Raw genomic sequence first — 25,988 nt, 5'->3', positions numbered from 1 at the left:
AATAACCACAAGGACTAGCCGGCAGAAACAACACAAGAGACAAGAAACAACAGAAGAGACAAAAACGCGCAGTCGGTGCATGAATTCAAAACTGTCAAAATGGATTTAGATTTTTTTTTATTAAAAAGAAGGATTGTCTTCAGCCTCTACATAAAAAAGATGCATAAAATGGATCTAGATGTTAAACGCAGAAAATGATTCAATCTCAGATTGTTCATTGGATGAATACCAAATCTCAGATTGTTCATTGGGAATGGAGGAAGCAAGCATCCAACGCCAGCAGCATCACGTGCACATATTCAAAGCCAATTTGAACTCTCCCTCCAAAGATAAGATAACATTTCTTCTACGTATCTTTTCCCGTCAGCTAACCACTCACAAACAAGCACAAGAACTTGCGCGCCACTCCACCAATCGTATCGCTTATAACTCTCCTACGTACATAATCCCTCGGTCCAGCCGAAATCAGTCAGCAGCTCACGATGGACGCAGCGGTCACCACCGTCCAAGCCACCGGCGGCCGCGTCCTCCTCCTGCCGTTCCCGGGCATGCAGGGCCACGCCAACCCCATGCTCCAGCTCGGCCGCCGCCTCGCCTACCACGGCCTCCGCCCCACCCTCGTCCTCACCCGCCACGTCCTCTCCACCACCCCCACCTCCACCACCCAATGCCCGTTCCCGGTGGCCGCCATCTCCGACGGCTTCGACGCCGGCGGCATCGCCTCGTGCGCCGACACGGCCGAGTACCTGCGCCGGATGGAGGCCGCCGGGTCCGACACGCTCTCACGGCTCCTCCTCGCCGACGACGACCCCGTACGGGTGCTCGTGTACGACTCGCACCTGCCGTGGGCGCGGCGCGTGGCCTGCGAGGCCGGCGTGGCCGCCGCCGCGTTCTTCACGCAGATGTGCGCGGTGGACGTGGTCTACGGCGAGGCCTCCGCGGGGCGCGTCGCGCTGCCGCTCGCGGACGGGGGCGCGCTCCGCGGGAGGCTCTCCGTGGAGCTCGGGCCCGACGACGTGCCGCCGTTCGTCGCTGCGCCGCAGTGGTACCCGGCGTTCACCGAGTCGGCGCTCTCGCAGTTCGACGGGCTGGACCAGGCCGACCACGTGCTCGTCAACTCCTTCCGCGACCTCGAGCCAATGGTGAGCACCAGCTGTTTCTTGTTTTGACCAGCTGAAAAACCATGCCGTAGGAACACAGACATATGCTTTCAAATTCAAACATTGTGCTGCCTACAGCAACTATATTTTTTCCGGATTTGAATGTGAATCGCTAGATTCGGATTTCTGCATCAAAAGCTGTCCATATTTTCTGATGCCAAATGTATAGCTTTATCTCGACGCACCATTGGGTCTGGTCTGTTCTGGTTGAACAGGAGGCTGGTTACATGGAATCGAAATGGGGCGCAAAGACCGTCGGCCCGACATTGCCATCATTCTACCTTGAGGATGACCGTCTCCCATCAAACAAGACCTATGGCTTCAACCTCGTCTCGAGCAGCGCTCTGTGCATGGCATGGCTTGACAAGCAGGCTCCTTGCTCCGTGCTCCTCGCATCTTACGGCACAGTCGCTAACCTCAAGACGACCCAACTAGAGGAGCTAGGCAATGGATTGTGCAACTCCAGACAACCTTTTCTTTGGGTTTTGAGGTCCAACGAGGCGGATAAGTTGCCCCAGGAGCTCCATGACAAATGCAACATGAAAGGCCTAATTGTCCCCTTTTGCCCTCAGCTGGAGGTGTTGGCTCATAGAGCAACAGGTAGGAGATGAACCAAACTTTTGGGCATACAGCAACAAAGCTAGTGATGATAAGTGGAATCTGACAACGAATACAAATTAAGCTTGCAATTGTCCTGCTTTCAGGTTGTTTCTTGACGCATTGTGGATGGAACTCCACAACGGAAGCAATCGTCGCCGGTGTACCTATGGTCGCAATACCGCAATGGGCGGACCAACCGACCGCCGCAAAGTACGTGGAGAGCACGTGGGGGATCGGCCTGCGTGCGCGTCGAGACGAGAAAGGCTTGGTGACAAGGGAGGAGGTGGAGAGGTGCATCAAGGAGGTGATGGGTGGAGAAGAGTATAAGAGAAACTCTTGTATGTGGATGCAGAAGGCCAAAGAGGCTATGCAGGAAGGAGGGAGCTCTGACAGTAACATTGCAGATTTTGCAGCCAAGTATTTGTCAAATTAAGACCATTTTCTGTTTAGAGAGATAATCCTAAGTTGTTAGGCCTACACTGAACGTTTTGAGTCTCTTTTGTTGTAAAACCGAACGGTTGCTAATGAACCGCTACTTGTTGAGATATGGAACTATCAAAATAAGATGTCTGGTTAGTAGTACTCATGTACGTAAGATCCAGAGAATTTGTGACACAATGGAGGAACATTGCAGGCTGTCCACCAGGCACCTGCCAAAAACAAATTGCAGAGGAAAACAAAATGGATGATCTCCGCCGTCCCCAAGAGAGGCTCACACCAGCACCACTACACCCTCACCTCCTCCCAACCAGCCACTTTGGCAAACGCCTCGTCTTTCGAAAACGAAATGAAGCTTGGACTGGCCAGATAAATAGATGCGGTCTTCAGCGCCCCTGCCCTCCGGCAGAAGAACTCGAGGAAGCCAACCTCAGCTGGGTCCCCTGTGAAGTCTTTGAAACTCATCATGCTGATGCGCGAGTGGATGTTCTCAATGGGACCAGACTCCTCACAGAAGTCGAGGGTGAGGTAGTCACCAGTGGCAGTGGGTTTATCAAGTTCCTCACTCTGCAAAAAATTGGTGGAATCAGTCAACAGGTTAACAGTTCTCCAGAAATATTCTTTAAGACAAACTTCCAGATGTGAGCCTTGAAAATCAGTTAACAATTAATCAGTTAACTGGAGATAAGTACCACCACATATTGTGCAATTAGTGTAGTAGCATCAATTTGGTACTGAGTGATAATACTATACACTACACGTTATTATTTGTAGTTTAAATGTTTAATCCATTTGGAATAAGCATTACATGCCATTTGCATCATCCGTATTCCACAACACAAATACTACTAGCTAGTATCAGCACAATGAAAAACAAACTAAAACAAGAAAATATAGACAACCCAGAAAATCAAGAAGCAAAGCAATAGAAATCAAAATAATGGTACTATAAACTATGGCGCAACAAAACGTTGGTAACAAAGGTCTTAACATAAACAGGCGAACATGCAACCCCAATAAGTCTAATTGCATACTCTAGTCTGCAAGCGTGGCGATAGCCTGATGGTTGAGAACAAATGCAATACTTGGCCTTTTGGGTATATTGGTTAAGAATGCATAAATGGCAATGCTAATTGCATAGTCATACTAATAATAGAACTCTAATGATAACTACATAAATGGCAATGCAACCCCAATAATTCTTATTTTGATATTCACGGGAAGATTACTTAAGAATGTTTGCAGAGCAAATAATAAACTGAGATAAATCTGTCCAGATGTAGTTTCCATTAGCTGTCTGGAAAGAGAAGGTTTGAAAAGACAATGGTATTATGAAAATACATTTTTTGTGACAAATAGAGTGTTTTTGCGGCTAAGATTCAGAATCTACCACATGGAGTGCTAACTGCTCAATACTCCCTCCGTCCGGAAATACTTGTCCTATAATTGGTAGGACAAGTATTTCCGGACGAAGGGAGTAGTAAATAGTGCAAATTATACTGGTCCATAGCCAAATAGTGCAAAATTATACCGGCCCATAACTAAATATTGGATCCAGTTTGTAGGAGCAGTGAATACTAGGACAACTCCATACTTCAATGGATGTAAATAGCATAGTAGTGCAACGAAAAGAGAAGAATAATGTATGCACTGAACAAGATCTAAGCAGAATTCATGGAGAGCAAATTAAGATATATGTGAGGCTGTAAGCTCCAGTCCACAATGGACGACTTTACTCTTAACAACATTTTGCCAGATACATTATTTAATACGAATTTCTGGGTGTGAGGTACAACAGCTGCTTTCTGTAATAAATTAGTTGGGATAAGTACTGCGGTAATAATATGATCAAACAAGTGTACTAGCACAAATATGGCAAGTATGGTATACCAATACCGGAACAGCAATTGTCAATATGAATGTGCTAGTTTACTTTGTGTATCTTTCACAAGTCAGATATAGGCATTTTGCATCTGTTAGAGCACCATAGCACGAATATACTAGTAGCTCGTATGAACACAGTGAAAAACACTAGAACAAGAAGATCTGTACAATTGTAAAGAAGCAAAGCACAATAAATCAAGGTATCTGAATAATAATCATTGTGCCACAAGAAAAAAAATTCGAACCAAATTCCATAGCATAAACCGATCAGCATGAAACCCTTTGTAATTTAAAATGTGTATTCTAGTGTATAGATGGTCGAGAACACATGATGATGGCTGAGAATAATTAAATTATCAAGTATGGAACGTAACCTATAACTGGTCACGCATGTACATGTTACTCCCTCCGTTCCTAAATATAAGACCTTTTAGAGATTGTACTATAAACTACATACGGATGTACATAGACATATTTTAAAGTATAGATTCACTCATTTTGCTCCGTATGTAGTCTCCTAATAAAATCCCCAAAGGTCTTATATTTTGGAACGGAGGGAGTACATATCATACATAACAGTGCACAAAACCAAAGGTATGATATAAAGAGGTATCACGATGATGGACTTGAAGCATGCACTCAATCATAATATGCAGTCTCTCCGCAACCACATACAAGGAGGTTTCACATATAAAGAGCTGCTACTAGTTTGTGTTTCATTTTCACTGAAAATTGAACATATAAAGTGCTATATCAGCCTATCACAATTCACAACTTGCAATAATATGAACATAATATGAATTTGGGACAAATACCATAATATACAGCGTTTCCACGTTAGGGAAGCATCTCAGGAAGGCGGGGGACCAGCTTGACCTCCTTGCGAACTCCGAAACGTACACTCAAGCTCAGAATCTTCACGGTTGTGACCATGGTACTTGTGCTGCTTGTTATCCCAGGCTGAAAATTTGAACAATTCAAGAAGGAACATCACACAACTCAGTCATGGACCTCCACCAGTTGAACATATTTGCCAACTCAACAAATGGAGACTAGGGGTTTACCGTGATGACGGTGTGTCTCGGATCTGTAGGGCCTGTCTTGGCTCCAAGAACCCAAACACGTGCAGCTTGGGGGCATCACCAATCTCGATTCTGGTGGGCAAGCGACGAGCTCCTCCGCAAGGTGATGAAGGGATGAGCCGCTCGAGGCGTGGAGCCTTCACCACAGCGATGGTCTCCATTTTCGAGCAGCTGATTTGCACGCATTCCACGATGTTGAGGACCTCCAGGACGGGGCTCCTGGCGACGAGGGACGCCGTGCTCCATATCGACGCTGCAGATGCCGAGCTCGCGGAGGTGGGGAAAGGAGGCGCCGCACAGGGCGCGCGCGGCCGTGTGTCCGGCAACTTCCACATGCCGACGTAGAGGCGGGTGAGGGTGGTGATGGCGAAGAGCGTGGCCGGGAGGGGCACGTCGCGCGGCCACGGGCGGTTGACGAGGACGAGGTCCTGGACGCCCTTGACGGCGAGGAGCTGGAGCCAGCGCGCGACCAGCGCTGGCGCTCGGGGAGGAGGTGGCCGTCGGCGAGGACGAGGGGCGTGGAGGGCCAGAGCGCGCGCCAGGAGGAGGTCGCGCGGTGCTAGGTTTCGATATTGGTTGGGCCGAATTCCAACACACGATCTGATCTTTTTCGTAAGGGCCCATCCCATTTTATTTTTTTTGAAATCTGGCTAAAAAGACTCACCTTTTGAAATTAAACTTTTGTCCATAGCCTATCCCCTAAAACTTAATTCTCAATAACTTATATTTGACTCACACAATTCATCAAACACCTACAATATGGAATCAATAGACGATGGCGCCTTCCTTGCACGACTCAATCAGCCACGTGGTATCTACAATAGGGTTTGATACGATAAATCGACGAATTGGACAAGAACCGAGGACAAGAAGAGGGAGGCATACGACTGCATATCGCTCGTGCAATACGTCGTCAAGGAATCCTTCATTCCCACACGCCTCAATGATGGGAACGGTAACCACGCGAATCTTTATGTCCGTGCTTGATGACAACGTACATGTTCTGTCGCCTTAATGAGGTGGTCCTCGTCAAAGTGCGCGCACAACGAGTGGGCGGAGGTGAGAAAAAGGCAGAATTCTCTGTCGCTTGAGGGATTCGAGCATTGAAGATGATGGCTAGAGGTGTGGCACACGACCAACGGTGTGGATTGCGGCGGTGGCAATGTGGTCAAGCACTAGCCGAGCGGGGCTACATTCCCCTTGTTCCAAAGACTGCCTCTCTAGATCAAAAAAGGCTAGTTGGGGGAAGCTAAACATTGGGCTCACTTGAAGGTTGCAGCAAGCTGGAATGAATCATAACTTCTTCACTTGATGCATCATATCTAGCTTCGATGTCTGAAAAATTAGCAAGCATATTGTCAGCAGATGCCAAATATAATTGAAGCATAAACAGTAACATTCTAAGTGCAGTGTAAAAATTTACCTGTCCTGTTGACACAATGACATGATCTCTCATCAGGTCAAGAGATATTAGGCAACGGAAATCTTCAGGCATAGCTACAGTGTCAAACTTCTTAACTTTGTCAGGTGAGTCTTTTGCTTCATCACTTGTTTGGCCATCACCATTGGTTGGTTTTGCGGAAACAGAAACTGTAGTGTTTTCAAGTTCTTCAATTAGCTCAGATGTTATTTTTTTAATGTCAGACTTAGATATCCCGCTTATTTCTGAAATTAGTAAAGCAACATGTTGCAACTCGAGGTGATCACTGCTGACGTTTTCCAACGGCAATGTCTCTGGCTGGCTGTTTGGTTCTTCAGATTGTGACCCAACATTATCAACATGATGAGCTAAGATATCATGAATTTTTGAAAAAATATTTAGATAAAGGCAGGAAACCAGGTCAACATGTCCATACTAAGAATGCTAAGACGTTACTTGTTTGCCACCTTTGTTCTTCTTACCTGGTGCGCACAAATTTAAATTCATCGAGGCATCATAGGAGTATAGGAGGACACGCATGATCTGACCACATCAAGATGCACCAGAGTCTAATAAGATCTATAGCCGCGGCACTTGAAATATAACATCGCAATAGATGCAAGTGGAGCGGCTGGACAAAAAGATCTACGCGCAAGCAAAAGTAAAACTTTCGTAAATGAATTTCTAAAATCTTGCCCGGTAATACTAATCGTCAACGGAAACGAACCACGACGCCTAAAATAGATCAATCCAACGAACGCACGGGCCAGATGCCGCGCAATCGCGCTCAAAGTGTTCGGCGAAATCTCGCCAAGAGCCGCGCGTCAAGAAGCGAGCAATGCAGAAGGTTTGATTCTTTCAACCAAGAGATCCCCGGCAGTCACCTGATCCGCCGTCCCTGTGTCGAGCGCCGGCCCGTGGCCGAGCGCGACGAACCTCCTGGCGGCCTGGGGCGTCCGGAGCAGGTCGGCCACCCAGGTCGTCGCCTCGGGCTCGGCTGCGCCGTCCTCCCCCGCCGCCTCGGCGACCTCGGCGACGAGGTGCGTGAGCAGGGACACCTTGCGCTCGAGGCGGAGGCAGTCGGCCCGCAGCGGCGCCCGGAGCAGGTCGGCCACCCAGGCTGTCGCCTCGGGCTCGGCCGCGCCGTCCTCCCCCGCCGCCTCGGGGACCTCGGCGACGAGGTGCGTGAGCAGGGACACCTTGCGCGCGAGGCGGAGGCAGTCGGCCCGCAGCGGCTCCGCGACGGCGGCGCCCACGGCCGCGATCTCCCGCACGATCTCCTCGGCCGCCCCGGCTGTCGCCGCCATCGCGCCGCCCCGGGTCAGGACTCTGCGCGGAGGACGGGAAGGGGGGCGGAGGGGGAAGCGGCGAGCGAACCATGGTCGAGGGAAGGCCGGCGAGCCGATTACTACGGCCCCGGCCAGTGCTCGCTAGCGCCGTCGGCAGCGTTCACCGAGATCACGAGCCCGCGCGCCTACAGCGGCCGCTTCGAGGACTTCGAGCCGGCGACGACGCGCGTCAGCGCGTACGTGCCGGCGGGTCCCGCGCTCGAGGGAGGGGTGAGATCTGGTGGGATTACATGCTGTAGGATGGGTGGTGGAGGTGGAGCACGGTTAGTCATGGGAATTTGCTAAGTGCACACATAGATGTATTAGGTAAATGCTGGTTGTTGAATTAGGATTTGTGGGACTAATTGTGTGGTGCTGATTGCTTCGTATATTTTGATGTACTAATTGTTGAGTGCACGTAAGAACGTTCTCGTTTGCTTGTTTAATAGTAGTATATAGATGCGTTTCAAAGTTCAGTTAAACAAATCAACTTATTTTTTGGCGGGACAAAGAAAATTAAGGGTGTCTACGGAAACACTAACTTCCTAAAAACTCAAAAACCCGGTCCGTGATCATAGATCTCACTCTGCGAGCAGAGTCTCAAAATTAATGATGCACTTGGACGCTAGATCTCGCTCTGGAACGAGTGGATGGGATGACAGGCAGTTATACGGGAGGTGACCTATCCAGTTAGTTGTTGTCCCTCGGCAAAGTGGAAACTTATACGATTGATAGTTGTTGCATAATACCAATGCGTCGTGTTCTAGAAGATAATGGTTAATTGGCACACTCAACTCTCAACGCTAAAAGATCTTAACAAGAGATGATCATCTTAATAGAAGTTACATGCATCCAACCAGTGGCAGAGCTATGTATTAGCAAAAGCAGGCCGTGGCCCACCCAACCTATAAAAATATATTGAAGATTGATAGAAGGCCGCGAGGGCAAACATACACTAGTAGAAACAAGGCTTTACTCTCGGTTCGTAAGAGCCTTTAGTCCCGGTTGTGCAACCGGGACTAAGCAATCGGGACTAAAGGCTTCCTTTTTAGTCCTGACCATGTTAGAAACCGGAACTAAAGGAGCTCCACGTGATCGCTGCGTAGTGCTCAGGCCAGGGACCTTTAGTCCTGATCGGTAACACCAACCGGGAGTAAAATGAGCGTTGGGGTTTACGATTTTTCGAGGAGGGGTTTTGGAGAGTTTGGGGGTTTCATTTTGTGTTTCCCTTTTCTTTTTGTGTTTACCATTCAATTCTTTTTCATTTAGGGTTTTATTTTTGTTTATTTTGTCCATTCAACTCGAGACTAGCTACTAATAGAAATGAAGGAATCATTACACAACATCGTCATAAATATAGAGAAGTGACCTCTTTCTCCGTGCTTGGTCAAATATATGCCATATAACAACTCATCATCATCTTAATCAACTCCTCATCATTCTAGTTGTTATCATATACTAGCTAGTTAATCAGCTCTTCATCATTGTAGGTAAAATAGAATAAAAAGATGAACCCTTCATCATTCTATTTGTTATCATACTAGCAAGTGACCAAGTTATCACAAGTTAGAAACACTAGCTACTGCTCTCTTCTAGGTAAACTCCAACATCTCTCCATTGAAGAATATAGATCAACCTATCTCCAACTTATGGCTTGCGCAAGGTATCGATATTGACTCCAAGTGGTTGTGTGGATGCTTTTATTGTCTTGCTCCATCCTTTGATTTCAAGGTATCTTTACTTTAAGATATTCTATATATATTTACCAGGGTAACCCATCCAAAGTGGGCGTAAGCTAACCATATGCAAATAACTATTGATAAACAACCATTTAGGCACGGTCAAGGCATATTTAACACATCCCACAGTTAGCGGACAATCAAATAACGACCCATGTAGTTACTAACATTAAAGATTACGAAAATGCCCTTATGATCAAGGTACTCCATAGTTTGTGGCGGTAGTACTTCCACATATGTACTCCTTCCATAAAGAAATATAAGGGTGTTTAGAGCATCTCCAACAAGCGTGCTATCTTAGCCGTACGCTGAAAAAAACGCCTTTCTTGCGCGAGCAGAGCCGAAACGTGCGCTCCGGCAGCCGTGCAATAATCGCGCGTGGAGAGAAACGACATCGTGCGCGGTGTATTTGCTGCGCCCGCTCACATCTGCTCTCGATCGAAAAATGTTGTTTCTACAACCCATCTTCAACTCTATTAATAAACCACACAATGCACATACACTTGAAAGAAACAAACTCCTCTTAGTACTGAAACGTGCAACATTAATTGAACCACAAAGAACATACACTTGAAAGAAACAAACTCCTGTTACTAAAATGTGCAACGCGAGGTACATGGTAGATGGCGAGGAAAGGAGAAGGGAACAGATGATAACAACAGCTCAAAACACAAGGCCAGATCCGTCAAGCTTGTGTTGGACGATGCGGTCCAGCTTGTCCCCCATCTCGTGGCTCATGTGGTTTGCCCAGTCCCCCACTACTCCTTTTCTGTAAAACACAGAATTACTGACGTGAACGCTCTCACTGTGACGAACGCCGCCGACCTGGTTCACTTGGAGGCTGGTAAGCTTCTCAAAGCTGCACAGCCGCACCACCGCCCGAGCAACGCCGGCGCTCTCCTCCTCCTCGGTCAGCGGGACGCCGAGGAACTCCGCCAGCTTCCTCACCACCTGCACCGGATCGGACTTGATCTCCTCATACTTGAGGAAGAGAACGTTGTCCGGCCTCGCCACGCTCGCCCTCCAGTACTCGAGGCAGTGATCCCAGAAGGGGCCGTAGGGCGAGAACCCCTCGCAGAACATGCCGAAGGCGCCGTCCATGGACAGGTTGGCGCCCTTGAACACCTTGTTCTCGAAGTGCAGCCTTGACACGAGGGCGTCCTTGGGGTCCCTGCACAGGTACACCACCCGGCAGCCGACCGACCTCGTGCCCGGCGGGAGCAACGACATGGGCATGTGCGTGGCGAGAAGCCTCGGGGACGGGAGCGCGTGGATGTCAGGGTGGTCCGCGCCGGCGCCGGGGATCTCGATGAACGGCACGACGTGCTGAGGGTGGCGCGTGAGGAGCGGGTGGTCGTCGTCCAAGCCGTGGCGGGACCGGTTGGTGATGGTGAAGGCGAGGGCTTTGATCCAGGTGGTGCCGCATTTGGGCTGCGTGGCGAGGATGATGTCGTCGGCGCGGGGCACGAAGGCCTGCCTGACCAGCAGGATCCGCTCCAGGAGCCCCGGCCTGAACCAGTACTTCTTGTATTGGACCAGTGGTTGAGACCACCCCTCTCTTGCTGCAAGTGTGGCTACGAAATCTTTGGGTGAGACTTCTTCTTCTTCTTCTTCTTCTTCTTCTTCTTCTTGTGTTGTTGATCTCTCGGTCTCGGTAGCACTCTCAGCTGGATCATTCATCGTGGATGGATGGAGCTACTACTACTGGAAGTGATGCTACTTTCCTTGTAGGATGGGGATGTTGAGGCTGGAGCGGCTATAAAGGCCACATATTCTGCAGCAGCCGGTTGGTGAGGTGATGGAACGTACTACCTCATTTTATAACGAGCAGTTTTAACGTGCCTTTTCTTACCCAGGTAAGAGTATAAAATATGTTTGAGCCTTTAATCCCGTTAACTAGTGGTCTAAATTAACTCTTACCTTTTTATCTTATATATATATAAAAAAAGATAAGAAGAAGCACGTTAAAATTTGTCTGTTATATATACACATTTTTGTTACAAACAGAAAGCTACAAGATTGCTTACATTTTCTGTACGCATGCGATGAAAGTGGCATGACACAGGGCTGCAGCGAATCTTTTCGGAGGCGCCAACACGACTGAGTACAAACATGAGTGGCATGCACAGGTTGGTGGATGCTCACATGCAGCTCCTGTCGGATCTTGTCTTCTGCTGGTTAACCTCAGACTCACCGGCCTTGCTATATTGGCTATGATGAGACCATGATGGTGATTACAAGACCGTGATGGTGTTTGTTGGTGAATGACATGTTTGGTGTAGCATCTCTGATTGTTCGGAAGGTGGTGGTTTGAGGTCTCGAGAAATCCTTGTTTTTTAACACCGACACGGTGACGATTGAGAGTGTCACACTTCTTTCCTGAAGGGTGTCGGGTGTTCCTCCTCTCCACGCCCCAGAGGGTATCGGGGGATACCCTAGGACCTGTTCGGGCAGCAGTGTCGTCGTCATCATTATCCTTTTTGAAGATGTTGTTTGGTACGCGATGGATCAATGTGCTTGGATCGTGGTGGGAATATTTCGGAGAAGACGCAGTTATTGCGGGATATTATTGTTTTCGTTAAGCCGTCGGTGTTGTCATTGTTTTCTCTTTCTTTTCTTTTAGGCATGGATGTGTTGTTTGCCCCAGCAATGGTTACATGTTGTATCATGTGGTTGTTATATCTCTATTATTAAAGAAAGATCTGCCGTCGTCGTGATGGTTCGACCTCGTGCGATCCCCCTCCTACCGCTAGCCTTTTCATATATATATATATATATATATATATATATATATATATATATATATATATATATATATAACAGTGCGAAAGCCTATTTCGAACGTGCAGCTCCATGCCCACCTAAAACATGTGGGTTAGTAAGATAGTATGTTAGAACATCTACAACCGGACCCTTCAAACCCCCCCCCCCCCCCCCCTAAACGTCCAGATATGTCACTTGGTCAGTGTTTGGTCACAAAAAATTGATCTAGACGGATCTCTTAAACCGACCTCAAACGTCCGAACTGATCGACACCCTTCTTCATGTATTGAACGAGTGGTTCGGACCACCCCTCTCTTGCTGGAAGTGTGGCTACGAAATCTTTGGGCAAGATAACATCTTCTCCTTGTATTGTTGATCTCTCGGTCTCCGTAGCAATGTCTGGATCACTCATTGTCGATGGAGTTACTACTGGTTGAGCAGCCGTGGCTTAATATGGTATGCTACTTTCCTTGTCGTACGAGCAGGGATGTTGAGGCTGGCTATAAAGGCCACATACTACCTGAATACATTTTCTGCAGCAGCCGGTTGGTGCGGTGATGGAACGCACTACCTGATTTTATTTTATATATACACACATTTTTGTTGCAAACAGAAAGCTACATGATTGCTTACATTTTCTGTAGGCATGCGATGAACGTGGCATGGCACTCACATATGACTTTGTCAGTAAAATTGACAAAATTAACCTATAAACAAAATAAATTTATGAACTGGACTGTATTAAAAAAAATTCAGTCTGTATGACGCCCGACAACCAGACGTCACACTACACCGTGTGACGGCTTAAGCAAAGGCGTCACACTCCCGACGACGCTGGCGCCCCATGGAAGGCCGACCCCACCCCCAGCAGTGTGGCGCCTAAGGAAAAGGCGCCGAGCTCTTAGACGCCATACTGACACTTATCAGACCCGCGGGCCGGCTTGCCCCACCTCCCTCCACATTCGGTGAGTGGTACTGGCCGAACCGGTGATGCTTTGCTCCATTGATGAAGATTGGGAGCTTCGTTTTCCTGTGTGAGATACACGCATCAATCGTGACGACTGGTCTCATGTCATACCCATCATTACCTCAGCGTACCCGTGCAAAAACTCGAGCGTGCACATTTCGGCGAGCACGCTCGAGGTCATGAAGGTGCAATTCCAGATTGGCGATGAAGTCTGCCATGCTCTTTCTTTTCCAAATCCACCATGCAAGAGTCACTTAGTGCTATCCTAGGAAAGCAGTACCATCACTGTTTTGACAGTTTCTTGATCTTTTGCTCTTTGATGCAGGCAGTGGCAAAGCTATGCTAATGCAAGGGGTATGCAATGCAAACCCAACGTTTTTTGCAAAACAAAATTAGTATATAAGCTCCTATATACCTTTATATATTTTCTAAATTATGAATATTTGAATTTTGTGAGACTGCCCACCATTCCAAGTATGCCGGCATGACTATCTAACATGTTTTTTTGTATAGGTGTGGAATATCAAGAACAAGCAGGGCAGTGGTTTGAAGGGTTTGTTGGACAGACTTGCTTCAAAGGCGTCGAAGATAAGTTCGACATCAACAACAATATCATTATCTATCGACATTGAAAACCAAGATCAAGATCAGAATTTTAGTAACAGTGGCATGGAATCGGAGATATATTCGCCATGTAGAAGATGAAGAATCGAATGAAGAATTTAATAACAAAACAGTGTATGTACTGGAGCCTGATCCCGGGAAGAGGTGCTCTGGACCCCCCAGAGGCCACCCGGACGTATTAAACCCTAGCCCGTTGACCCGAAGATCTAGGCCTTTGACTTTCACCACACGGTCTTTGTAAAATGGACTCTTTCACCTATTTGTGATAGGTCAGCCCATAGATACATCCCCGAACATGCTCTGGACCCAACCTCCCACTAGACTCCCTCCAATTCTACCCAGCGCGCATGTTTCCCCTTCCAAGTGACGGCGGCAATGCCGTCCATGGAGGGGGCACATCTCGAAGCCCCGCGGCGGGCATCTATGCATGCCACATCGCTTTCAGACATGTTCGAGGACCCATGCGATATTTCTGTGGCATAGTATTTCGTATATAGTCATACGTGCTTGTAAAAAGACCTTGCATGACATCTTTTGTCCTACCCTCCCATGACAGCGAGGTCCTATTGGAAACTAAGAGATATGAAGGCCTCCTGTTAATAGAGAACGGAAACAAAGAATCAACACAGGGTCAATACATTAATTCCTCAAACTACAACAATCACTAGAAAGAATCCCAATTAGTGTCACCTTGGGGTATCACTACAACTCGCCCCCCCTTATAGCAACGCATTTTTTCGTATCTAAAAGTTCATATATGCGTTGCTAGCGTCTTTACCAACAGTTTGGGAAGCGTAACCTTATCCAGTGTTGCTAGCGCATAATGCAACGGTTATATTTTCGTTGGTAAAAGGAACCGTTGCAAGACTACAACAGATAAAACATACTTCTACAACACTTATATATGTTGGTGCTTAATGTACAAGAACCGCAACCCCATTGCTTGGCTACTCATAATTTCCAACAGTTCAAGTGTAGGCACATATATAATGTGAATAATATTATTTTATATGTATATATTTTATCAGCAATGAAACTAATGTTCCACGTAATGGTGATAATTATGAAAACAAGAGAATATACTCAAGAGAGAAAGAAATCATATATTACATAAAAATGTTAGATTACAATATTGGAAATTACATGAGGAACATCATCCAAATGTGATGCATAATCTAACTATTTTCTTGCCAGTGAAACTTAAACTGAAAGCATCCATCAACATCCCTACAACTTAACCGAAACTAGACCGACAAACAACATCCAACGGGAACGACATCCCTACTACTTAAATAAAACTGAAATCATCCATCATCATCACCATGATCCAGAAAATCAACATCCTCATTGAAGTATACTTGCCACCCACCCATATATACTCATCCATTTATCTTTTGAACCTACAAAAAAGAAAAGAAAATGAACACTTAACACACAATGTATTTACATGATGCAAGTTGTAATAAAGGCAAGGTATTAGTCATGTACAACTGTTGAAGGCCATGCAATCTTTGTTTGTATTTTTGGATTATCAAGAGTAATGCAGTTTTTGAGACACCATACAAAGTTTTCAGCTTTTGCAAATGCCATAGAAACATGCATTGTCCTGAATTAATTTATAATTTCAGCACCATGAAGTTTAAATTTAGGATCCCAACTTACAATTGTAGCAAGAGTTACGTCACTGTTATGGTTTTTCAGGCACGTCAAGAACACTTTATTTCTAGCCTAATAGACAAAACCAAAGTTGCCGTTGGCAGAATCATCCTCGCCACCCATGAAAAGACAAAGACAAAAAAGAGGAACATATGAAATGAATTTGAGCACTCTTACATATAGTTCACTAGCACCCAACCAACTAAGCAAACCACCTTGAGCAGTCTGATAGCTGCATTAGCACCTTTTGTTGTTTTCTGGGTCTGCACAACACTCTAACGCAAAAGGCAAGTGAAAAAAATATAAACCTTTTGTTGTATGTGTTAATGGAAATATACCTTGTGTGCAAAAAAAAACATTTGGAAGGTCATTGCTGCGAACCATTATACTATTCTCTTTCGGAAGGTTCCAAATATATTTTAGCTTCCACTACTTGCACCCGTTTGTTTTTGCATTTTCAGCTGAATATATAGAACCACAGATTATAAATGTTATGATGGTGAATAAACATATATTGCAATCAGTAAGGAATGAGCGATAGACTTACCATCTTCATTTTCATCTGCACCAACATCATCACAATCTATGAAGCCTTCTTCATCATTAGTAGTTATATTGTTGGCGTCATTACATATCTCGTTTTTGTTTTTTGGCCCCTTTTCACACATTATGTGGCTGGAATGCAAATTACAGGCAATATGTGGAACATACAACATCTCAGGAATTCAAACATGAGCTTGCTTCGCAATCATCGATTCTTTCTTCAAAGAACATGCCTACCCGAGCAGTCAGGACAGTCTACATAGAACCGGATCACATCTACCAACTGATAATGATCTCCACGTCGTTGATGTCAGAGAGTAATAAGTTGCCTAAACAAAATATCGGTCTATTAGACCAAGCTGAGAATAAACAACAACATGGACAAGTAAAAGATTTATTTTGGTTACCTCCTCTGCTCAATCAATGAATAATCAATTCCGGCTATTATAATTGTTTCATCATACTCTCTTCATAATCACCTCACCAAACTTGAAATCGAATGTCAACAGTTAAGTGTGAGATAACCATCCCCATCACAGAAATAGAATTTACAAAATGTTGAGTGTATGAAACAACGTGGCTCAAGACAAAATCTCTAGCGGTAACATGCTATTACCTATGTTAGTCCTTGGTTTAACTTTGAAGTATGGACTCGAGAGCCAAAAAGATCTGGAGGTCCCTGCAAATTACAGAATAACTGGCATCCTCAAGTCTGTAATCAACTAACCGGTCCAACTAGAGTGGAGATCAAGCAACATAACTTGAACTGGTATCTCGAGATGGAGCACAATTGCAACAAAAAAGATGATAAAATAATGATTGCCAGTTTATTACAATATGAAAGTGAAAATGGTGAACTTCTGTACAGGAAAATGGAGGGTAGCACAACTATGTTCCTCATACCTGGTTGTCAGTAGCCCTGGCATCATAAAGATGTATTTAGAACATTTGATAGGAAAGATGCTTCAAATACTTATAGAGATTCTTGTCTGTGACATATCTGCTGCAACATGACAATGACCAAAAGTTTACATAAAGTATGTAAAATACAATATAGGTTATTTCAGAAACTAAAGTATATAGCACAAGATATACTATTCAATCTAGGAGATACACCAAACATAAGAATTTTGATAAAATCCATTAACAGTTCTGGTGCTTCATTAAGCACATGAGTAAAGACAAAAAACAAGCTAACCTTGGCTCTAGTCTAGCCCTGCTCTAGTCTAGCCCTGCTCTTCCTGGTCTGATTACCTACCGAAAAAATATGAGATATTAGAGATGTCATGTTGGCCTGGTAGAATTTACAACCTGCGATAGAAGACCCATTCACTGTCACCTCAACCATCACCCGCGTGGACCGCGAGCGAACCTATGCATGTCAGCTTGTTGAAAAGACTGAGGAGAGAGAGCAAGCTTTGTGCATGCATGTGTGACTGCTAAGAGAAAAAAAGCGTGAGAAGAGAGACTATATTGTGCATGCGTATGTCAGACTGTTTCCTGCCAGACCTAGTCATTCTGCATAATACTTTCTCCTTCCGTCGCTGTGTGTGTGCCTAATTACTCTGGTACTGCAAAGCAACTCTAGTTGGACAGTGTCTAGAACAAATTTTATTGCCTCTTGACGGACCAAGACTGGAGGGTGCCGGGACACTCGGGTGTGGTCGCACCTTTTTGACATATGAATCAATGTCAGATTGAACTAGAATCACAATCTCTAAGTAATTTTTTTGTTGACAAAAAAGCTGCCCACAAGCTTTTCATTGAAATAGAAGGGGTAGAAATACAACCCGGTCCTAGCCTAAGTGCCCAGATGGCACACATCAGAAACGTAAACTGTGACTAAAACTTCTAATCAGGTTCTAATGGCCTGGGGATCAAGCAGGTGTTCCTATTCCTCCCTACTAATGTCCAGGTGTCAATGTCTTCCACAATGCTAGAGGGAGCCTGCATCGGTGTTGTCCGTTTGTTCTCGAAGACAAATCACGATGAGGTAACTGCGCAAACAAAATTTGAAAAACAAATCTCTCGGTATATCTATTGGTGGGTGGAAAAATACGGCTGAGAACTAATACGGAGGGGATGAATTGCAGCAGTGAGATGGGGTAAGGATCAAGGCACTACCTACAGGAACTCGCAGGATTGCTGCCACCACGTACTAGCCGGATCTGGAGAATCTACCAGCCAGATTGGCCATGCAAGAGAGATGTGAATTGATTAATAAAACAGATCGGTAGAGTAGGGATCAAAAGAGATTGAATTATGGGAGCAAATCCCGGGAACTAACCTTGCTCGGCTCATGGTGATGCTTCCGCCACCGCCCGCCGGACTGAGATCCCATGCCTCGACAGAGCCGGGTCACGGCGTGCCTCGTGCCCCTGCATCCATCGTTCAAATTAATCCCATGGCTAGCAGCCATCACACCTAGTCAAAGCGACTGAATAGGCAACACGGGAAAAAGCGGGGGGACACTTCGCGCTGCACGGGAAAACTGGGCGGGCTGGCGTATCGACCGACGCTCTCCCGCCGCCCCTGCAGATCTCCGGTCGCTCCCGCCGCCCTTGCTTTGTTCCCTGTTCTCTGAGCTGTGCCGGCTGACCGATGTTCTGCCTCATTTGGCTGTGAGTCGCTGCTGGCCGCACGATTGATTTGGACGCTGGATGGTAGAGGGCAAGGCACATGGTGACTTGGCCACAGCAAGGCAGTGGATCTCGGTCCCCGGCCGCCGGGCGTCCGATGAATCAGAGTAGGAGATGAGGAAGGGAATCGTGCTGATATGGGGGAAGTTTCCGATTTTATTTGCGCAGTTACCTCGTCGTGATCTCTTTGACCGATATTAGTCTTCATTCTGGATTCCAATTACAAGCGGGGCCATGGTAATAAAGCGCGCGTACTTAATTATTTTTTTGCCAGATTAGTTGCTGTTGGCGGGAGAGAACGGAGGGAAAGGTGAAAATAAATACAGGGGAGTCTAACAATTTAAAGCGAATCAAATTATAAATTTTAATATGTTCGTGTGGCTTGTGAGCGGCACTTGTACATATATTTGTGCCAAACAGAATGTGCTACTTCTATCTCTGTAGAAATTAAATGCCACCGGGATGAAGTAAAAAATTAATTCTACTGCTTAAACGATAGGAAAAAAAAGTTAATCTAAAAACAACAAATTTATTTGTTACGACCTACATGTATAATTGCCATTCAAGATCACTAGTTATCATCACTTGTCTCCTACACGCAATTGCGGCGTTCAGATCGGACGCCGCGTGAGGACGAGAGGCCCTTATCGGCGCACATCCATCGTGTCCACTTTGGTGAGGACGGCGCGACAGCAGTGGAGGAACACACAAATTCCATCAAGGAAGAGGTGTCGTTGGCGAGCGCCAAGGTGAGAAGCAACCTCCTCCATTACCTCGGTGGCTGCGACAGCGCCAACTCCTCATCAGAGGCCCTAGTGTCCATTGAGTACACGGCGGCAACACAGGTGGTGTTGTAGGAGTGGTGCAACATGACAAGTCCGTCAAGGAATGCCCCCATTGTTTTGCTCGACGGATTAGAACATATTTTTGCGCCATACTCATTGTGTGTATCGGGGTGTCTAATTAATTTCTTTTTGTGCTGAATTAATTTTATTCTTAACTATGTTTGCAGCCTTATAACAGATATAGTTTGCAATCAATACATAGCAACACATAAGATCTGTTGCACTACAACAGGGTCACGACCTGCAAGTCAGCAATGCATATGCTGCATCGCTTGTATCCGTATGTACTATGAATTTTGCAACAAATAGTCAAAACGATGTAGAATATGTGTTGCTTTATGGGGGGTATCCTTGTAGTGTATGCGGATCAAGACACGTAATAGGTAACTACAACTTGCAAGATAGGATCCAAATCACTCTTATATTCATGAAAAAAGAATAGGTTCAGATCTGAAATCATGGTACTCGAGCCCTAGTTACAAGCATTAAGGATAGCAAAGTCATAATAACATCAATCTTAGAACATAGTGGATACTAGGGATCAAACCCTATCAAACTTAGCTCGATTACATGATCAATCTCATCCAATCCCACCACCATCCAGCAAGCCTACAAAGGAATTACTCACTCCCGGTGAAGAGCATCATGGCGGAGTTGATGAAGAAGGGTTGGTGATAACGACGACGTCAAATCCCCCTCTTTGGAGCCCCAGACGAGCTCTAGATCATCCATCTGGAGGAAAAACATGAGGTGGTGGCGGCTCCGTCTCGTGAAACACGATGCAAACTTTCTCTCCTATTATTTTCTTCGGAGATGTGATTTTATGGGACTGGAATTAGGGTCGAAGGAGCTACTTTGGCCTCACAAGCCATTATGGTGTGGCTAGGGGGCGCCCTCTTGGCTTGCGCCTCCCTGACATCATTTCTTAGCCGAGCACACCTCAACATAAGTACTTTTGCCAAGAAATATGGAAATGGAAAAGTCACCCCCCTTGTTCTTGATTAGGCTATTGGTAGGAAAGGGAAAAAGACATGTACATCACAGCTGCCCTATGGAGTGTGCATTAGCACTAACAGCCATTGTGTTAATCCAAGTAATGGTGGAGCAGGCTATTTCTGCAGATGCAACAAGGGAGACACGGGAAATCCCTACGAAATAGACGGTTGCACAGGTTTACCTTCACTTGACCTTTTATATTCCGCTTTATTACTGAGAAAAATCATTAGTCGTAGGAATCCATATTTTTTGTAATTCAAAATAAAAAAAATTCTCTTCCAACAAGGAAATATATACTTTTCGTAATTATTTAATTAGTTTGGAGGTGATGTGTGGGTGGGAGATCTTTTGTAAAACCAAGAACAATAATTTCACCTATTTGCCCTCAAAATCTTCAAATATTTTGTAAAATTGTAGTATCCTATTGACCACACAGGTAAAATGAAGTTGCAAAATCAATATCTAACTTGAGACTCTAAAAACCTATATTCACCAAAATAGTACCTTCACAATTTCATGGATCCCATATATCGTAGAATGATTAGATTTGTACTTAAATCAAACTTATTGAAGATTATCGCAAATTCTATAATATGTTGGAAGTAAAATTATATGTAACTCAAAAATCTATAAAAAAGCATACAAGCTTGCGTCAAGCCAGTCTCCACATGAACATGACAAGTAGGTCAATCTTGTTCAATTGGGAATGTGGAAAAATGTCTAGCAAATAATCATTTACACTTTATTAAACTTGGGTGGAAAGTGGACTTTGTTGAATAAATCAATGGTGGTTATGGATTTGTTATGTATTGGTATTTTCATGTGTTGGAGAATAGAGTTTTGGTCACGTTCAAACAAATACTTTGTTGATCATGTAAGAGTCTTCCGGTTACAGTCTAGAGCCTAATACAAAATAAAACAAGTACCAGGGTGATCAAGACACTCCAAGAATATGTGTTGGTTGAACACAAAAAGAATATGGTGGACTGCCAAAAGGTGTATCTTGCCACCATAACTTGATGCCTTGATGACCGCGACTACTGAAAGATTGCCTTGAATTGAAGAAAAGAATTGTTGCACCAATGACACACAATTTGTAGCGAAGATGAGCACACTAGCGCCACACAATCTGAGATTTTGTGGATGAAGCCAAATATGGAAAAGAGTTGTTCTCCTATACGTAATATCGAGTTTTCATATTTTGTGTGTTTGCAAAGAAAATGTTTTCCTAATTCGAATGTTCATTTTATTCCATTGTTGGAAAAAATATATTTTTTATTTGAACAAATCCAGATTGAGAGATGAATAGTTATGCCAGAGAATTAATCCCCATTGAGAAATGTATTTTGGGTAATTTGTGCGACATCTTTGCGGAAGGGCATAATGTTTTACATAAGGGATATTTAAACTTTGTGGCAGATTTAAATATGAAAAAGGGTTGTTTGCTATATGGGGCATCTATATTTTCCAATTGGATTCGGATTTTATTCTAGTCAGAAGTATTCCTTCAAACTTTTGGAAGGTTCGATAGAACTTATTTTCAATGAAATGTATTTGTGAAAAATTATGTGACATATATGTAAGGCCTAAATATTTGAATATGATTCATTGTTCACTTGGTTAGATGCTCGGTGTGATTATTAGTATTTTAGATCGAAGGATTTTGAGGTTTGGTCCTTTTCATATTTTAGCTAAAATTGGAATGCCAACATGGGGCAACAATATTCATTTAAAATTTGAAATAAGATCCAAATTTTAATTTCTCGCAAGATCAAACATTACTTAAGCCTGCTTTTCCTAAACATTAATCTTACATTAAATAAGTTTCTTACTTGTGCTCTAATTAGACTTGTTACAACCATGTCTCTGTACGTGGCTTCTTACTATCATTTTTTTGGGGGGGGGGTATGTATGTTTAAGAAAAAATCTTGATGTACCGCAATGGTTCTCATGAATCCAACGTTGTCAAACTCCGTTAGGAGATGTGCCCGAAGGAGAGCGTATCAAGTAGTCCTAATACTTCCAAATCTGAAAATGTTGCCTTACAAGTCAAGAAATAATGCCCTTGTTAAATATAGATGCAACATATATCTACCAAATCATATATTTATAAACTAAAGAGATATACCTAGTTGTAAATATTAATTACTAATAAAATGGACGATGAATTTGGCTCATTAACATTCTTCTAATCAAATTCTTCATTTTGGTTTCTCGAAGTGCAGATTGAAATTTGGATTTGATAATTTTGACATACAAGAACCTTTTAAAATTGTGTTTTCCTAATTCGAATGTTCATTTTATTCCATTGTTGGAAAAAATATATTTTTTATTTGAACAAATCCAGATTGAGAGATGAATAGTTATGCCAGAGAATTAATCCCCATTGAGAAATGTATTTTGGGTAATTTGTGCGACATCTTTGCGGAAGGGCATAATGTTTTACATAAGGGATATTTAAACTTTGTGGCAGATTTAAATATGAAAAAGGGTTGTTTGCTATATGGGGCATCTATATTTTCCAATTGGATTCGGATTTTATTCTAGTCAGAAGTATTCCTTCAAACTTTTGGAAGGTTCGATAGAACTTATTTTCAATGAAATGTATTTGTGAAAAATTATGTGACATATATGTAAGGCCTAAATATTTGAATATGATTCATTGTTCACTTGGTTAGATGCTCGGTGTGATTATTAGTATTTTAGATCGAAGGATTTTGAGGTTTGGTCCTTTTCATATTTTAGCTAAAATTGGAATGCCAACATGGGGCAACAATATTCATTTAAAATTTGAAATAAGATCCAAATTTTAATTTCTCGCAAGATCAAACATTACTTAAGCCTGCTTTTCCTAAACATTAATCTTACATTAAATAAGTTTCTTACTTGTGCTCTAATTAGACTTGTTACAACCATGTCTCTGTACGTGGCTTCTTACTATCATTTTTTTTGGGGGGGGGGGGGGGGTATGTATGTTTAAGAAAAAATCTTGATGTACCGCAATGGTTCTCATGAATCCAACGTTGTCAAACTCCGTTAGGAGATGTGCCCGAAGGAGAGCGTATCAAGTAGTCCTAATACTTCCAAATCTGAAAATGTTGCCTTACAAGTCAAGAAATAATGCCCTTGTTAAATATAGATGCAACATATATCTACCAAATCATATATTTATAAACTAAAGAGATATACCTAGTTGTAAATATTAATTACTAATAAAATGGACGATGAATTTGGCTCATTAACATTCTTCTAATCAAATTCTTCATTTTGGTTTCTCGAAGTGCAGATTGAAATTTGGATTTGATAATTTTGACATACAAAACCTTTTAAAATTGCATTGTTTTTTAGGTAATTTTTAGTGCATGCCGATATGCCAGAATATCTGGGTGCACCTGGAGCAGTCGAAGCCGTGGAGTACTCCATATGTTATTGTACCCTACAATGAAGTAGTACTCAACGACGGTCATGTTGCGGGAGAAAATGAGTTGCCTATAGATCTCCACTAGATCTGTTCTTCTCATCGTGCATAATATTCTCCATGCTTCATCTTGGGATTTTAAAGTAAAAGAGAAGATTTCTGACCTTGTTGAAATAACCGATTTTAAGCGAATCATTGTTGTTTCTGGTTGAATCCACAATTTTACTACATACTAAAAAATAAATATAATTTATTGTGTGCCCCACTCAAGTTATTGTGTTTCACCCAAATTTGGTTTAATGGCCTCCGCCGGTCCGCCTATTCGCAGACACGTCGAGACGTGTTGCCAACATTTGATAATGTTCAGTAGGTGATTCGCGTTTGAGTTGCACTTACATGGTACATATTTTACAATAATTACCATCTCCGTATCAGCAGTTCTACTATTATTCATACATATGGAGCAAGAGAAAAGAAGGCTCGTTTCAACAAGAACGGTTGACAATTACTTAACAACATCAAGATCGAGGTTTTTCGAAAAGAGGACCTAGATAAAATAACCAAGAATTATAGGAAAAGGTGCATTTGGTGAGGTGTATAAGGGAACTACCAGTGGATACGTGCCAGTTGCAATCAAGCGCTCCATTGCAATCAACGACGACCGCCGGAAGGACTTCGCCAATGAGATTCAAATTCAATCACAGATAAGCCACAAGTATATCGTTCAGTTGTTGGGGTGTTGCCTTGAAACGGAAGTTCCTATGTTGGTGTACGAGTTCGTTCCAATGGGGAGTTTACACAATGTGCTCCATGGCAAGAACTGCAATGTAAGAAGAAACCCCATCTCTCTACGAGCAGGGGCGGACCCAGACAATGTTCTGACTGGGACGAATCATTTGACTAGGGGCACACCTTCTATAAAGTTGCTAATTTTGAGGCTTTTTTTTTCAAAATATACATAAATACCAAAGGAATTCAAAATATTGAGTGGGGGCCTAGGCCCGCACTTGGTTGTACTTGGGTCCGCCCCTGCCTACGAGCACGCCTCAGCATTGCCATTTGCTCTGCAGATGCCCTTGCATATATGCACTCGCAGGCAAGCCAGAAGATCCTACATGGCGACGTGAAATCCGGGAACATCCTCCTGGACGACGAGTTTGTGCCCAAGGTGTCTGACTTTGGGACGTCGAGGCTCATGTCCATCGAAAAGGACCACACCAACTGGGTGATCGGGGACAGTAGCTACATCGACCCTGTGTACTACATGAAGACCGGGCTCCTTACGGAGAAGAGCGACGTCAACAGCTTCGGGATTGTGCTACTGGAGCTCATCACCCGGAAGAAGGCGAGGTATGATGGGAACAGCAGCCTTCCATTAAACTATGTCAAGGCCTCCATGGAAGGGGCTACATGGCAGATGTATGATGAAGATATTTTCTCCAGCGGGGAGGATACAAAGTGCCTCTACGAGCTTGGGTTGATCGCGGTGCAATGCCTCCTAAGTTGATGTGGATGACCGACCGACGATGACCAAAGTCGCACAGAAGATTAAAAAGTGCGAAGGGAAGGCCAAAGCTATCTGTACTTAGCATTGTGATACTGATATGTGCCTTGAGTTGAACTCTGTTGTGCGACAAGTGAAATTGTTTTGTTCTGCCGGTGTTCCCTGGTGTGGTTTTGCAGGTTTACTTAGCATACCTTGTGACCTGGAGGTGTGTGATTGCATTTACTTAATGTCAGAAGAAATTATGATAAAATATGAATATGTATATTGAAGGCAGGTCCCCTGGCTAATTTATAGGCTGACACGGTCAGTGTACGTAAGATGCAAGACACACAGCTAGCTGTTAACCTTTTGTTGCTAATAAGCTCTCATTGCTTTTGAT

General features: G+C 44.2%; 2 protein-coding genes, 2 long non-coding RNA genes and 2 pseudogenes across 6 annotated transcripts; 2 read left to right on the top strand and 4 right to left on the bottom strand.

Annotated features, from left to right (window-relative positions):
• The first annotated feature begins 470 nt into the window (after window positions 1–470).
• Window positions 471–2,326, top strand: LOC123429320 (UDP-glucosyltransferase UGT13248-like). Its single transcript, XM_045113373.1, has 3 exons — window positions 471–1,142; window positions 1,376–1,760; window positions 1,865–2,326. The coding sequence occupies exons 1-3, from the start codon at window positions 483–485 to the stop codon at window positions 2,191–2,193; spliced, it is 1,374 nt and encodes a 457-aa protein (XP_044969308.1). The 5' UTR covers window positions 471–482; the 3' UTR covers window positions 2,194–2,326.
• Window positions 2,327–2,486: 160 nt separating this feature from the next.
• LOC123425087 lies at window positions 2,487–7,891 on the bottom strand (annotated as a pseudogene).
• A 2,283-nt stretch (window positions 7,892–10,174) lies between these two features.
• On the bottom strand, window positions 10,175–11,437 carry LOC123429319 (cytosolic sulfotransferase 5-like). The gene has a single exon (XM_045113372.1). The coding sequence runs from the start codon at window positions 11,329–11,331 to the stop codon at window positions 10,315–10,317; it is 1,017 nt and encodes a 338-aa protein (XP_044969307.1). The 5' UTR covers window positions 11,332–11,437; the 3' UTR covers window positions 10,175–10,314.
• Window positions 11,438–16,061: 4,624 nt separating this feature from the next.
• LOC123429318 lies at window positions 16,062–16,275 on the bottom strand. Its single transcript, XR_006622643.1, has 2 exons — window positions 16,209–16,275; window positions 16,062–16,122 (listed from the first exon to the last, which is right to left on the bottom strand). It is a non-coding gene; the product is annotated as an uncharacterized LOC123429318 (long non-coding RNA).
• Window positions 16,276–17,035: 760 nt separating this feature from the next.
• LOC123429317 lies at window positions 17,036–18,744 on the bottom strand. 3 transcript variants are annotated; one of them, XR_006622641.1, is made up of 4 exons: window positions 18,677–18,744; window positions 18,492–18,582; window positions 18,329–18,381; window positions 17,036–17,207 (listed from the first exon to the last, which is right to left on the bottom strand). It is a non-coding gene; the product is annotated as an uncharacterized LOC123429317 (long non-coding RNA). The 3 variants fall into 3 exon arrangements; XR_006622640.1 differs by lacking the exon at window positions 18,677–18,744 and having other exon boundaries at window positions 18,492–18,669; XR_006622642.1 differs by lacking the exon at window positions 18,677–18,744 and having other exon boundaries at window positions 17,036–17,204; window positions 18,492–18,669.
• Window positions 18,745–24,046: 5,302 nt separating this feature from the next.
• Window positions 24,047–25,691, top strand: LOC123425085 (annotated as a pseudogene).
• Window positions 25,692–25,988: the final 297 nt, after the last annotated feature.

Source organism: Hordeum vulgare, chromosome 2H (genome assembly GCF_904849725.1).
Source record: "Hordeum vulgare subsp. vulgare chromosome 2H, MorexV3_pseudomolecules_assembly, whole genome shotgun sequence".
NCBI lineage: Eukaryota > Viridiplantae > Streptophyta > Magnoliopsida > Poales > Poaceae > Hordeum > Hordeum vulgare.
This window is presented reverse-complemented; position numbering and strand designations above follow the sequence as displayed.